This window comes from Brachionichthys hirsutus, chromosome 11 (assembly GCF_040956055.1).
Source record: "Brachionichthys hirsutus isolate HB-005 chromosome 11, CSIRO-AGI_Bhir_v1, whole genome shotgun sequence".
Lineage (NCBI taxonomy): Eukaryota > Metazoa > Chordata > Actinopteri > Lophiiformes > Brachionichthyidae > Brachionichthys > Brachionichthys hirsutus.
The window spans coordinates 13901016-13916881 of NC_090907.1; the positions used below are offsets into that span (position 1 = coordinate 13901016).

The 15866-nt window shown below is 44.9% G+C and overlaps 1 protein-coding gene and 1 long non-coding RNA gene across 3 annotated transcripts; one reads left to right on the forward strand and one right to left on the reverse strand.

Annotated features, from left to right (window-relative positions):
- Nucleotides 1-2581: 2581 nt before the first annotated feature.
- Nucleotides 2582-7218, forward strand: spp1 (secreted phosphoprotein 1). Its single transcript, XM_068745204.1, has 7 exons — nucleotides 2582-2635; nucleotides 2787-2831; nucleotides 3172-3225; nucleotides 3301-3390; nucleotides 5070-5211; nucleotides 5553-5734; nucleotides 6847-7218. The coding sequence occupies exons 1-7, from the start codon at nucleotides 2582-2584 to the stop codon at nucleotides 7216-7218; spliced, it is 939 nt and encodes a 312-aa protein (XP_068601305.1).
- Nucleotides 7219-9339: 2121 nt separating this feature from the next.
- LOC137901805 (uncharacterized) lies at nucleotides 9340-12183 on the reverse strand. Of its 2 annotated transcripts, none has more exons than XR_011105712.1 (3): nucleotides 12163-12183; nucleotides 11758-11836; nucleotides 9340-9903 (listed from the first exon to the last, which is right to left on the reverse strand). It is a non-coding gene; the product is annotated as an uncharacterized lncRNA (long non-coding RNA). The 2 variants fall into 2 exon arrangements; XR_011105713.1 differs by having other exon boundaries at nucleotides 11758-11833; nucleotides 12163-12179.
- Between the last annotated feature and the right edge of the window lie 3683 nt (nucleotides 12184-15866).

Consider the following 15866-nt stretch of genomic DNA (forward strand, 5'->3'; position numbering starts at 1 on the left):
CAGGAGCAGAGAGCATGCTGGGATGCTGCTGTTCATGCAGCTCTGTGAAGAAGAGTCCTTCCTGTGCTGATTTAATGTTAGTGAGCTTCAGGAGCAGAGAGCATGCTGGGATGCTGCTGTTCATGCAGCTCCATGCATGTTCAGCATGCATTGTGTGTGTGTTTCATGCATGAAGGTCACACAAGCTGAAGTTTACAGGACAGTGAATACTTCCTTCCTTACACATGTAGTAGTACTCTGTTTAGTTTAAAGCTGTAGGCAGGGATTCCATTCAGATTTGATATGCACATGTGTAAATGTTTAAAAGCACTTTCTTTATGAGTCTCATTTTATCTTAAAGTGCGTTACTATATTTATCAGTACCTTGTTAAAGTTTTGTGCCTTCGTACAATCGATGGGATCAGTTGCAATGCATGTAAATGATAAATAAATTACACGTTTCTCTAAAGAAATCTGAGGTGTTTCATGAAATGTTTTGTAAAAGAATAGTTCATTAAATATCACGTTTTTCCTAATGTACTTCTTTATACAAAAAAAGGAAAGACATTTTTGCTATTTATAGCTGAATATGCTACATTTTTTTGGTCCGGCCCACTCGACATCGTCCTCGGCCGTAAGCTGCCCGCGGTGTGAAATGAGTTTGGCACCCCTGCTTTATGGGGATGGAAGCCAGCCTGTGATTGGTCAGGAGTGACGCTGGGGTGGGTTTGATTGGCTGATGAGGATAATACTGGCAACATAAATAGGAAGCAGCAACAAACTAAACCTAGGATTGTGTTTCACATGGCCGGGACCAGGCCTGACAGCACACGAGCAAACGACCAAGCCTTTGTTGAATGTTCATTATGTTATTACTGTATTATTGTCATTTTATTTCTTTATTATTATTCAAGCTAACGGTGTTTGTTGGGTTACATGAGGATGGAAGTGCTCAAACATGTATAATGGATGTAGAACAATTAAATGAACATGTCACTCTCCTGATGGAAGGAAATACATGAGTACATGTCAAATTATACTTTACCTTTAAAGTAGCAAAAGCAGATATGAGCTGACTTTAAAAATCCACACATTTCCAGATATGTTTCCACAGTCCGGGTCTAAAGCTCAAACGTGTCCTCACAATGTATCTATGTATAGATATACACACACACCATCATGTGTCTGTAGCCGTTTGGCTTTCCAGTTATAACCCAGGGAATTATATGGTATAGAAAGAGGCCATCATTAAAATCTCTGACTGCTCCTCCCTTTGCAAAGGAAAATAAGATCCTGTAGAGTTTCATCCATGCAGAAGAACAAATAAGGCTTCGTTTTGCCCATGGTGCTGATATATCCAGGAGGAAGTGCTAAAACAGCAGGAAGTCTGATGCATCTGTTCCGTTAAAACGTGCACCAGCAGGTTGCACTGCTGCGTCTGACTCAGCCTGAGCAGTATCACTCTGAGTATCACTCTGAGTATCACTCTGAGTATCACTCTGAGTATCACTCTGCTGAACGTGTCCCCATTTCCATCTCTGGCTACTGGCTGGCTCTTTTTATTCATTCATTGTCCCAACCGCTTAATCCGTTATCGGGTTGCGGGCCAAGCTGGAGCCAATCCCAGCAGTCAATGGGCGAGAGGCGGGGCTACACCCTGGACAAGCCGCCAGTTCATCACAGGACAACACAGAGACAGACAACCAGCCACACACACACTCACACCTACGGACAATTTAGTGTCACCAACCAGCCTAGGAGAACCCGGAGAGAACCCACGCAGGCACGGGGAGAACCCACGCAGACACAGGGAGAACCCGGAGAGAACCCACGCAGACACGGGGAGAACCCGGAGAGAACCCACGCAGACACGGGGAGAACCCGGAGAGAACCCACGCAGACACGGGGAGAACCCGGAGAGAACCCACGCAGACACGGGGAGAACCCAGAGAGAACCCACGCAGACACGGGGAGAACCTGGAGAACCCGGAGAGAACCCACGCAGACACGGGGAGAACCCAGAGAGAACCCACGCAGACACGGGGAGAACCCGGAGAGAACCCACGCAGACACGGGGAGAACCCGGAGAGAACCCACGCAGACACGGGGAGAACCCAGAGAGAACCCACGCAGACACGGGGAGAACCTGGAGAACCCGGAGAGAACCCACGCAGACACGGGGAGAACCCAGAGAGAACCCACGCAGACACGGGGAGAACCTGGAGAACCCAGAGAGAACCCACGCAGACACGGGGAGAACATGCAAACTCCTCACAGAAAGGCCACAAGTCAGATTTGAACTTGCGACCTCCTGTGAGGCAACAGCGCTTACCACTGCGCCACCGAGCCGCTCTTTTTATTTTTATTTTGAAATCAATATTTCAAAATAACTGATACCTCAGATTATCAGACCAGGAACGGTCGGTCCACGAGGATTCCAGTCCAGGCCGGTCAGTGCCACGTTCCGAAGGCGAAGGGATGTGAAGTTCTTACCTCTGGAAGACGTTCCATGTTTCGTTGTGATAAACAGTCATGTTCTAAAAGGGTTCTCAGCCGGCCTGTTTTTGAATCTCTCTCATTCCAGACACCAAAGAGTCACATGATGAAAGTCGGAGCCATTTTTGTTCTGCTCTTCGCCACTGCTCTCTGCTGGCCAGTAAGTCTGGCTGTTTTCTTTTATTTGTACTTTATTCTCATTTATTTATTTTTACTACTACTGCTTATCCTGAAATTAGATTGGAGTCTTACTTCCTTTCAGCACCCGCATGAAAGTTAACTTTTGATTTCCTTATGTTTTCACTTTGTAGGCAAGAAAAGTTTCTGACAGCAGCTCAGAGAGCTCTGAGGAGGTGGTGAGTATCTGGAGAGAGAGAGGGAGAGAAAGAGAGAGAGAGAGAGAGGGAGAGAGAGAGAGAGAGAGAGAGAGAGAACGAAAGAGAGAGATGGAGAGAGAGACACTGATATTCTTCCTGTCCAGGCGAGCCAGCCAGCAGCTCCAGTCCTCAGGAAGCAGCCGGCGGCGTTTCCTGCAGCGTTTCCTGCAGCGTTTCCTGCGGCGTTTCCTGCAGCGTTTCCGGCAGCGTCCCCGATGCAGGTGGAATATTCTCCTCGTTTCCTCTTTCTCCTCTCCTCCCTCCTCTGCTGACGTAAGAACAACAGTTATGAATCATTGGCTCGTGTTTCATGTTACAGCGCGCCGCGTCAGCACCTTCTAGCGCCTCTGAGGAGAGTTCTGATGAAGACGAGGTGAGACTGAATGCATCTTCGTGGTGCAGACGTTCCTTCGGGGGGAGTTTCTGACTGCTTGAATGTTTTCTGCAGCAGACGGCAGCAGTCGAACTCAAATCTGCCAGCACAGCCTCGGTCAGCAGCAATGACAGCGAGGATGATGATGATGAAGCAGAGGAGAATGTGAGTATAAAAACATCATTATCATGATGATTACTTCTAGCAAACATTAGTAAATTACGGTCATTTTTAAAACTTTGACTTCTAAATACTCCCTTTGTTAAAGTATCTTTAAGTTTGCGTTGCAGATTAAACCAGATGATCAAGCTGGGCTTCATTTGACAGCTTATGTTCTCCAGAACGTTACAGAACACTCGTTCACATCCAACGGACTCTCTGTCAGGCCCAGTCCACCGCGGTTCTGCTCGAATCGGTCCCAGAAACGGCCAGACGCCGGTCTCATGGGCTCGAAGCAGCAACAGTGCAATACAATATATAAATGGAATAACATCTCTCGGTTCTACTTTTCCTTAGCTTTGTGTACGCTGATGTTAAGTCTCCGCTGTCCGTCCAAAGCCAGGTCTATCCGGGACGTCCCAAAAGTTTCTAGCGCAATTTGACCATGAATACGCGCGGTCGCTGCTCGTGTTTGGAGGCTTCTCGGTAAATTCTTCATGTCGTAATATCCCATCTGAGTCCAGACATCGTCAGAAGTTGAGAAAAGAAGGCAGGAAAAGCAGGAAACACGGGTTCTTGCTTCACGTCCAGACATCCAGACAGCCAGCGCTTCCGTGTTTACAAGCCCGTCTGAACGAGCGGATCAGCTGATGAGTGCCTGAATCACTCACGGGTCTCCTATCGGCGAGAGGCGGTATTACACTAGCCTCATTCTGCAGCATTTTAATCCTGCTCAGCACAGGAATACGTTACACACTAATTGTATTATTAAAAATGAAAAAATCATAAAATATATAATATAATATCACTGATGTTATATTATAGCTTATATGATTTTTATATTATTTTTAATAATACAAATACATGATTTTTACATGATTTTATATGATGACAGGTGAGGCTGTGCCTCACTTGCCTCCCCTGACTGTACGTCACTGGCGCAGACCTCCACCAAGCAGCTCATTCCCCTCCTAACTGGATTTAAACCATCCACATCTGCTAGGATTATCATCAAAAGGTTCTAAATTGTTCTTGGTGTCACCAACCAGGAAAAGTAAACGTGAATCAGAGTTTATTTTAAAACAGAGTTTTAAAGAGATTTTTGATTCTGTAAATGGCTTTTGAATGTTAAAATTTAAAAGTTTTTCCTGAGCTCATTCTGGATCCGATCCGGATTAAATTTGGTGGTGAGATAGACGCCCCCACCCTACATGACTGTGTCAAATTCCATAAACATTGGTCAGTAATCAACCAAGCTATTGAGGAACACATTTTGAACTGCCATTAACTGCAATGTTACCAAACGGGCCCAGAATCCAGAATCTCTTCTGGATCATTACCAAAATCGAATCAGCTGTTCCTGGTAACATTTCCAACATTGACTGAAAATGTTATCAAGATCCGTCCAGAAAATTTTGAGTTATCTTCCTAACGGACGGACCGACAGACAAAAGGGCGACTATTACATGTATATGTAACCTCCGTCTCTGCGCTGAGGTAAAAATCCTGAATTTGATTAAGGACAGGATCAATAACCATCCCAACTCAAGCCAATGGTAACAAGCTAGTAGTTAGCATGGCACTTCAGAACGAATTCCCAATCCAGCTATCTGTCTGAATGTTCTGAAATGCCAAGTTATTCTCACTCCACTCCTCCCTGACAACTCCAACCTCTGTGTCTCCAGGAAAGCGAGGAAGATGATGACTCGAGCAACAGCTCAGAGTCGGGCGAGTCGTCCACCGCCGCTCCCACCGTCTTTACGCCCGTGATCACGGTCGAAGCCACTCCTGAACCCATCGAGCCTACCATCGTCACCGACACGGATGGTTTGTGACGATGTATTGTGAAAATTGCATCTATCCATCGTCCTGATCGCTTTTCCTGTAATCGGGTCGCGGGTCGTGCTGGAGACTATCCCAACAGTCTCAATTGTGAAAATGGTACTGTTAAATGTCGATGATTTATTTACTAGGGACTTTCAACGGTAACAAGACCGGAAGGGCTTTTTAGAAATGCTCCTCTTACACAGGATGTTTGACTGTACTTGTACTGTAATACATGCTACTGTTTGACTGTATTTGTACTGTAATACATGCTACTGTGTGACTGTACTTGTACTCTAACATTCTATCTAATAAATGTATTCATCATTCATATATTCATGCAGGCCGCGGCGACAACTTCGGAGGCTATCCCGGTGATTATAAGTCCAGTGTGTATGGAGAAGACAAGTCCTACCACATGGTTCCTGAACCCTACAAGTCCTACGAGTATGTCGACACAGGAAAGAAGTCGGCCTACGACATAAGGGACAGAAATGAGGTGGACAAGTCACTGCATTTGTACAAGGTCAGTTTGTGCTTCCAGGCAGTTGTGTTCAATGTCCAACCTGATATTTATACCACTATTAAAATGTCACTACACATAGTGAAGTGTTTACAAAACGTCAAATACTCAAATATAGAGGTAGAAGAATGAAATGTGTTTACTTTTATCATTGCGTAGACAAGAATACAACTTAACAATGAAGCAAAGTCCAGCCTGTTGAGGCTCACGAGACACAGTCAGGACAAAAGCAATTGGCTAAGATAAAGATGTAATAAATACATGTACGTGTAGAATGTAAGGGGAATGTTAGGGTTTGAGAAGTCTGCTGGAAACACATCAGCATTGGATGAGATAACGCAGTGTCAATAGGAAGGCTGGCTCATAAAGGGACACACTTCAAAAAGCACCAGGCAAGAGATGAAGTACGAAAACTAAATTTCTGCAAATGCATTTTCTATGGGGGTACAAGTACAACCTCTAGGATGAACTGCCCTTTACTCAAAGGGTTTTAGCTAAATTAATACAGCGTTAGGGCAGCCCGGTGGCGCAGCGGTAAGCGCTGCTGCCTCACAGAGAGAAGATTGCAGTTTCAAATACAACTTGGGGCCAGTCTGTGAGGAGTTTGCGTGTTCTCCCCGTGTCTACGTGGGTTCTCTCCGGGTTCTCCGGCTTCATCCTCCTCCTTCGTCCCTTGACTTTACTAAGTTGAAACTAAATGATTTCCTGTCTGTGTGTGACCCTGCGATGAACGAGCGGCTTGTCCGGGGCGTACCCCACCTCTCGCCCATAGACTGTTGGGATAGTCTCCAGCACGACCCGCGACCCGATTACAGGCAAAGCGATCAGGACGATGGATAGATGGAACACGGCATCAAATGAATTTTCTCATATGCATTTAATATATACTGATAGTTCTGCATTGAGCTTCAAGAAGAGGACAGCCATTGAAGCGTTAGCGTGTCATCACATTCTGACAAGCCGAATCTTTTCTTTTAAATGTTTGACAAAATCTGAATCGACAAGTCACATGACAGACAAGGAGATGATGAAGCTCCTATGATTGGACAGCTCTTTTGTAGTGTGCATTTCTGGAAAAACCCAAAATAACACCCCTCTAATCCCTCCTCTACCAGACTCTTCAGGTCCATTCTGATTTCCTGGACGAGGACACCAGCACCCCTGAGGTGGAGAGCCAGGGCCTGGACACTTCCTCCATACCAGGTGAGGAGGAGAGCAGTAGCGACGCAACTGCTAGCAAAAGCGGGAGTTCCAGCACCACAGAAGAAAAGGAGGAGGAGGAGAATGCCAGCTCTGCCAGCGACAGCAGCAGCACCAGCCAGGAGTCAGAGGATGGGGAGAGTCAGAGCAGCGAGGAGGCCACGGCCACCCCCGGAGCAGCTGACAGCGACTCAGATGAGCGGGAAAGCACGGAGAGTGACTCAGATGAGGCGGGGGCCGCGCCCGATGCTGCCACTGACACGCCGGAGGTGATCAGTGCCAAATAAGCCCTGATCAATGAATGAATGGCTTTACGAGTCCCACAGAGAATCAACCTCCACTACAGGGCCAAACACGGACAGCCACGCCTTCAGTGTCGTCGATTTAAATATGCTCCGTCAATATTTCCTCATTATTTTTATATCTTTAGGGAAGCAGAAATGTTTTCCTTCTTCTTGGTTGTATTTAGATAAACCAGTAACTCCTGCAAAATCACACGTCTGACCTCACAGGGGAAAACGGTCGATCTTTACAGGATGTGGAAGCTGAAAGCAGCAGGAAGTCGCTACAGGGTCAAAGGTTAAAACTGATGTCTGCGCGAGCTCAGCCCATCCAATCAATAATCAGTAACTGCATCATGTTTGTGCTTACAAAACAAGGATAAATATGTATTTTTATTATTTTATTAAAATGCCTAATAGGCTAGGCTTTGCTGCATGCTAACACCAAACCAGCTGGTATAGATAAAGAAGAGTAAACATCACAGCGTCACAGTCCTGACCGACACTACATGTTGTTTGTTCCGTGTTGTTTGCTGTATCATACCGTACCATTTCTAAATTACTAATAAAGTTTTTTTCTTTTCATAAATATTACATACTAGTAGTCTACATTCTTCTGCAGGTTGGTGCGATGACAAAAACAGCAATTTGAATCAGAAAAAAAGTATTACACAGAGACACTGGAAAATAACTGAAAATGAACAAAATCAAGGCTGCCGGGACATGAGCCAGTATTTATTTTGAAGGAGCAGATATAAAGTAAAAATGTGATTGTTAGAATAATTATTCATATTTCCATTGCTATAAGTGTTATTGAGAAGAACAACCCCATCTGGTGGGCAGAGAAGATAACTGTATGTAAATATCTAAGCCACTCCCCTGAGAAAACAATCAAAGACAGTGTCTCTACGGAAGCCGTGGGGACACCGCGCCTGGCAAGCTGAACGCGAACGAGCGAACGATCGTCCTGCGTGATTTATCTGTGTGTTTATTTATTTTATACAGGATGTTTTGAGTGTTAAACTCTGACAGTGATGTCATGCTAACGCCTTTAAAGATCAGCACTGTTTTAAACTCTGACGTATGTTCTCTGACCTGGTCCTTTGCGTAGCATCTCTGCTGCAGCATCCCAATTACAAGCACACTCCCAGCAGGGACACCGGTTAGCTGGTTTGGCCTTCTCGCAGAGTACAGGACTAGAGGACGACCCAGGAGACGATACATGGACGTAGTGAGGGAGGACATGAGAGTGGCTGGTGTTGGGGAGGACGATGCAAAGGACAGGACTAGAGGACGACCCAGGAGAAGAGACATGGACGTAGTGAGGGAGGACATGAGAGTGGCTGGTGTTGGGGAGGACGATGCAAAGGACAGGACTAGAGGACGACCCAGGAGAAGAGACATGGACGTAGTGAGGGAGGACATGAGAGTGGCTGGTGTTGGGGAGGACGATGCAAAGGACAGGACTAGAGGACGACCCAGGAGAAGAGACATGGACGTAGTGAGGGAGGACATGAGAGTGGCTGGTGTTGGGGAGGACGATGCAAAGGACAGGACTAGAGGACGACCCAGGAGACGATACATGGACGTAGTGAGGGAGGACATGAGAGTGGCTGGTGTTGGGGAGGACGATGCAAAGGACAGGACTAGAGGACGACCCAGGAGAAGAGACATGGACGTAGTGAGGGTGGACATGAGAGTGGCTGGTGTTGGGGAGGACGATGCAAAGGACAGGACTAGAGGACGACCCAGGAGAAGAGACATGGACGTAGTGAGGGAGGACATGAGAGTGGCTGGTGTTGGGGAGGACGATGCAAAGGACAGGGTGAAGTGGAGAAGGTTGATTTGCTGTGGCGATGCCTGACGGGACACGCTGAAAGTACAGTAGTAGTAGTAGTAATAGTAGACGGCATTATTGTGAGTTGTTTTATTGTACTACTCTTCTATTTTATGATTTTTTCTGCTGAAAACGTGAAGTTGATCTCATCTCATCTCATTTTATGTCATTTTACCTCTATGAGCCGCCTTTTAAGAGTAATCTTTGTCTTATATCCCCCATCTTGCGGTTATCGATGGTACTGCACCACATACTGATTGGGAAAAAACGGTTTATTTTATGCAGCTTTTATGCTCACCATTTGCAGTTCTACAGCTTCTGATGGGCTAGTTGAGCATTTCACCAGTGAGCTGAGATGACCTAATGTTAAACTGATCCAACTGAGAATTTGTGTTTTTATTTCTCAATTCACAAGAAAGATACAAGGAGATGCAAAATATCCCCGAAGGACTTTAAATATGAATGTCATTGGGAATCCACGCTGCCAAGTTGTCCCCTCTGTTCTCTGTGATGGGGTTCTCCTCAGTCACCCAATGAGTAACGCCGCTTGGTGACGTGGCACCAGCAGAGGGGGCTGCTGTTGCTGGGGAAAGCGTCGCAGTCACATCCGGCTCGTCTGTGCTCATTGTGCCTGGTTCCGGGGTGATTGCTGCGGTGGTCATGTCTGGCATGGGCTGATCTGTGACTCGGTTTTCTTCAGACGACTCCTCTGATGACCGACTTTCCTGTGACTCCAGCGATTGATCCATGTCTGAGAAGGAGTCTTCATCGCTCGAAGATTCGGAAGAGAAGGCTCTGCCCAGGAATCCCTGCTTCCAGTTAGCGGCAGCACCATGATGCTGCTGCCGTCCAACCTGTGGGGAGAACGTGAAGTGAACGAGGAGTGAACGGAGAGTGAACGTGAAGTGAACGGGGAGTGAACGAGGAGTGAACGTGAAGTGAACGGGGAGTGAACGGGGAGTGAACGGAGAGTGAATGTGAAGTGAACGGGGAGTGAACGTGAAGTGAACGGGGAGTGAACGTGGAGTGAACGGGGAGTGAACGGGGAGTGAACGTGAAGTGAACGGGGAGTGAACGGGGAGTGAACGAGGAGTGAACGGGGAGTGAACGTGAAGTGAACGGGGAGTGAACGGGGAGTGAACGGGGAGTAAACGTGAAGTGAACGGGGAGTGAACGAGGAGTGAACAGAGAGTGAACGTGAAGTGAACGGGGAGTGAACGAGGAGTGAACATGAAGTGAACGGGGAGTGAACGTGAAGTGAACGGGGAGTGAACGGGGAGTGAACGTGAAGTGAACGGGGAGTGAACGTGAAGTGAACGGGGAGTGAACGTGAAGTGAACGGGGAGTGAACGGGGAGTGAACGGGGAGTGAACGGGAAGATGCGCTCGTTTGGGGCTCGGGGAAAGTTCCTCTTTAACTTCTTCTCTACCCGCAGAGAGCTGATTGCTGAACGTTATTGGTGGAGTGACTCCATCAATAACGATTTTTTATTTGAATCAAAATGGCATACTGTCAAATTGTTGCTGTCAAATTGCGTTTTATTTCTAATTCCCTATTGACCTATCTCCGGTCAAATTTAATAAGTGGCAAATCTTTGGTAAACCAAAGCCCACGTCTAAGTCTAATATTTAATCTTATAAGGTGCCCTAACCCACTAAAGCATGTATCAACATGAGAGAATGAAAGCATCTGCTTTAACCCCCCCCCCCTCATGCTTGCTCACCCTCCCTGTCCCGAGCTCTGTCACTCTCGAAGCCCCCCTTGAATGTGATGTGTATAATCTGGTATTGAGGCCTTTATCAGGTTTTTATTTCAGCCATTGAGATGGAAACATGCTCTTCTTATCGTGTTAATTATTGTTTTTTTGCATTATGGTTAAAACGATTTGCTGTGGAATGTTGTACAGATAGCACTGGAGCACAAACCCGAGTGACAGTCCTCCCCACTCCTCCCACTTTAACAGTCAATCTATCTGTGTCAAATTAAGAGCCCTCCGTTCCAGTGGGAGGAAACATCTTGCAATGATTTTATTGTGAAACTCCATGAAGCTCTTGACTTCCAGCATTTTTCACACTGTCCATCTATTACTGTCTTTGCGACAAAACAAATCCTGTGTTGCACGTCCACAGTGGTTCAAATAAACTAAAGCATTCTCGACGAGGACTTCAGCTCAAAAACTAGTAGAAAGCAACTACAACATGTACTACAATATGTTGTTGCAAAAAGACATTATGAATGAATGTAAGTATTTACTTCTTCCTACTCCCTTTCGCTCACGTAAATGGCATAGATAGTGCATTATGGTTATTATTTATTGTCTGAGTTATTGTTAATTAATATTACATGTGCTGCGTGTGTGTGTGTGTGTGAATATGTCTTTACATATGTGTGTACAGTATATATATGTATTTATGTTTATGTATATGTGTGCACATGTATTTGGCATTGTTTTATCATTTTTGGTTGTTTACGTGGTCGAAATAAATAAATAAATAAATAAATAAATGAATATACAGTATATATATATAAAGTATTCTGAGGAAAATTAATGAAACTAAAGAAGACCGTGCCATCTTAAAGGGGGCAATATTCATCCAATAATAGGAATGTGTTGGAAAGAGCTTTCAACACATTGTATTTGTTTTGTGAAATTGGCAGGAAGAGGACACCCGTGGAGGATGAAGCAGGAGGCTGTGTGGTTAGCTCACCGGTTTAGCGGAGGCTTTGGCAAGAAGGGCGAGGACGACCACAGTCGCTGCTGCAAGAAGCTGCATCTTTGACCTGCTGCTGAAAGAAGGCCAAACATAAACACAGTCAACGTGGACCGAGATTCACATGGCAGCATTACGATCAAGCTAAGATTGCAATATGTTTAAAAAAAACGGTCTCTCATGGAACCGCAGTACATCAGAGAACACGAGAAAGGATTAAATCAAGAATAATCACTCAACACAGTCAAAGAAGGCGCGGCGATAAAGTAAACTTTATTTTAAACCGGGTTTACAATGTTTTCCAAAAATAAGAAGTCGTCCAAAGAAAGATCTCCTGCACCCTTTCGCTGTCATGCTGAGAATGATGAAAGCCCCCCAAAAACACAACTGAAACAAGCTCACCAGTGGGGCTCCGGGGTGTTCTGCAGGATCAGAATAATGATGCTGTGCAGCTGGGGGCTCTGTTCTTATAGACCGCCTGGGCAGACGGGGCTGGGCTGGGATGGGTCGGGCAGGGGGGGGGGGGGGGGGGGATTGGTCAAGACTTGGTTGCCTGAGGCTGGAGGGAGGCGTGGGCAGGAGAGGTGAAAACCCCACCCTGGATGAGTTTATGTTTAAACAGACATTTTACTGCTCCTAGAAACGTTGAAATAAAGCATCGATGGATCAACATTCCCTTTGTGGAACTCATCGCCGAGAAGTGTGTGTTCAGCTCACAATAGTTTATTACGACAGTCAAGCCCAAGGAAACATCCTCCTACATCAGCACACGACTCACATTTAGACTGCTCTCTCTACATCTCTGGATGTTTGTCTGAGTGGATGAAAGTGTGTCCGTCTTCAAGAGGAAGAAGGCGAGCTGATGCAAGTTATTTGCAATCCTTGCATAACGTTTGTTTGCTAACAGTCTTTTGCAAACTGACGAGGACAAAACATGAATTTGACATCCGCATCCGGACATCAGTGTCTTGGCACTTTGTTCAAACCTGAGCTAAAGTGATTCGAGGCAAACAAGAAACAGTCGAAAGGAGTCAGAAGTCTGAGATGAACAGTCTGCAGCCGCGTCAGAGTGGGGCAAGGCTTTGATCGGAGCTGTGATCGGAGTAGTATTAGTAAGTATTAGTATTTAGTGTGTTAGATATTTGAGTTATGCAACACACTCACAATACACAGGTTGCACAAACACTCTTAGTTTCTTTATCTCTACACACGTTGTGGTAATAATCACACACATAGATTAATCACATATAAAGTATCACACATTGTAACTGATACACGGTGGGAACAATTCAGGGTGTTTTCATGCCCACTATAAAGATCGCTGCCGTAGAACATGCGGGACTCTTCTACAGAGCCCCCCCCCCCGCGTCTGTAGGAGAGTCCAGCGCTGTGTTTCCTTACCAGCTTTGCACTTACTGAAAACCTTCAGTAAACTTGATTCGTTTTATAATCCTGACTCATTATTGAATAAACACCTCCAACACGAGATATAATAAAAGAACCCGGGAAAAAGGAGAAACCCAACATCTGCGTGACTGCGTGACGCCACTGTGTTATTTCATCACGCTGTAACTTTCCCCTTTCAGCACACCGTCTCCATGAGAGAAATGCCTCAGGATTAATCAGCAACAGAAATGAATCATAAAGGGTCTGAAGAGCAGGTTTGGGACGCAGACAGTGTGACGGAGGAACCGGCACCCAGGCTGAACACGATCAAGCATTAGTATCGTGTGGAATAATGCATCCCACAATCAATGATGAACACGGGTCCCAGACGACCAAGCGGTTCTAATGAGAGACACTTAAATGCAAACAAACAATGAAAGCACATGCACTGTAAACAACCTTTAATATTAATGAGATTAAACTAGGAATGTGCATTTTAATAATATCTTTATTAATCTTTATGGGTTCAGTTCTGTGCCATATGTCTTCCTTGTGTACTACAGCTTAATGTTGAATTTTAATTAGTTGAATGTTTCCCTGTTGATTTTAGATATTTGTTTTCTTGGCTTTTCATTAAAAGCGACTTTGAGTTTCTAGAAAAGCGCTATACTGTATAAATAAAATGTATTATTATTATTAAAACTATGACCTGTACTGGTGGCCTGTCCAGGGCGTACCCCGCCCCTCGCCCATAGACTGCTGGGACCGGCTCCAGCACTAGATGGCAACGGCAAAACAAAAATGTGTGGCCCAACAGTGACAACAGATATCCTTCAGGTGGCAGGAAGAAGGCGAGCTGATGCAAGTTATTTGCAAGTTATTTGCAATCCTTGCATAACGTTTGTTTGCCAACAGTCTTTAGCAAACAACCCCCCCCCCCCCCCCCCCAAAAAAAACCCCAAACAAACAAACAAACAAACAAACAACAAACCAAGGAATCATTTATTGTCACTTTAATTTCAACTGCAGTCAATTCAGTTTTCTTTCTATGGCGCCAGATAAAGAACATAAAGTCATCCCAAGGCACTTTACAGGATTAGCAGGGAAAGACAGAACCCAACTTGACCAAGAGACAGAGGAAAGGAAAAACGAGAAACAGAGGAAGAAAGAGGCAATTACAGGTCGGAGGAGAGTCAAAAACGAAGAGAGGGGGAGAGCCGTGCTCAGCGTGGGGCCATTACTACGTGTTGGAGTGACGAAACTAAACAGCAGCACCGTTTCCAATCCAGATGAAATTTGGTGGTGAGATAGAGACCCCCACCCTTCACGATTGCGTTAAATTCCATACAAATCGGTCACTAATCCCAACCGAGATATTGAGCAACACATTTTAAAGCTCCATTTACTGCAATGTTAAGGGAAATTTCAAAGTGATGCAGAATTCAGAATCCAGGGGCAGGGGGGCCAACGTGAGAGGCCTCCTCTGACGTTAATTCAAATCCCTGTTGCAACCTTTTTCCTCTTGGCCAACCGCCATTCTGTTTTCACAGAACAAGCGCTTCCTGTCATGCACTTCCCTTTTTCTTCCATCATAACACCTGAAAATATTTTCAGGAATAAAACTTCTCAAAACACATTTAAATACATTCCAGAGGCATATATGTATAACAACATTAGATATTGTATTATTGTGAACTTCACCTCGTAACATCACATCCTTTCATCAAAACATTTTTTAAACACCTAATGATTAACACTTAAAAGCAAACATCTTAAAACACACATCACTGTAAAGCGTTGATTTTTAATACTCGCCAAAGGGAGATTAATTTATCTTTTTAATATCATGACTTTGGTTTCTTATGCTAGTGATGTAGAACTGGACTCTTCTCCCCCCGCCACCCTTGATCCTCCTGCTCTTTGCTTAAGGGATTTCAACATTTCTTGACAGAAGTCAATGCAGAGATGCCAGAACAGGGGAATCGTGTTCTCTCAGTCTGGTTCCTGCCAGAACACGAGCGACTGCTTGTGGAATTCCATATTTAACTTCTGTGTACGTAGAAGATTTATCATGAACACATACTCACTGAAATCTATCAGATGAATGCAACGGCAAAAGGAGATGCAGAAGGATCACTCAAGAGTTAACCACCATCATGACAAGATTTGGGACTGAGAGGTTTGGTGTTGAGGAGCCCAAATCCAGTAAGTCCATCTAGATCAGTGCTTCTCAATTATTTTCTGTTACGACCCCCCCTAGGAAGAAAAAACATTTCGCGACCCCCACCCCCCCAAAAAATATATATCTTGTATCCTTATTAACATAAAAAGAATTATGAAAAAGAAAGAAATATCGATCAACTTACAACAAAGAATAACTTTATTACCATTTTTTTGTCTGCAACAGAAAATATTTGAAGTGCATCAATTTGCCTGAAATTTTAATCCTTAAACTACAATTTATACAATTAAATAAATACATCAAATTAAATAACATCAATAAATAATAATAAATTAAAATTGATCAGCAACATTAACTCAGGAGCACAAAATATGAAACACTTTAACCTATAAAACCAAAAAGAAATTAAAGCCGCAAGCGGCGTTGTAGGCCCTCGCCGGCCGACAGGCCGTTGAGCTGGCCCGCCGACGCACGCCGCTTTTGTCCTGAGTGTTTAGATTTTAGCTGCATTAGTAGCTCGCAGTTTAGTCAAATCGTT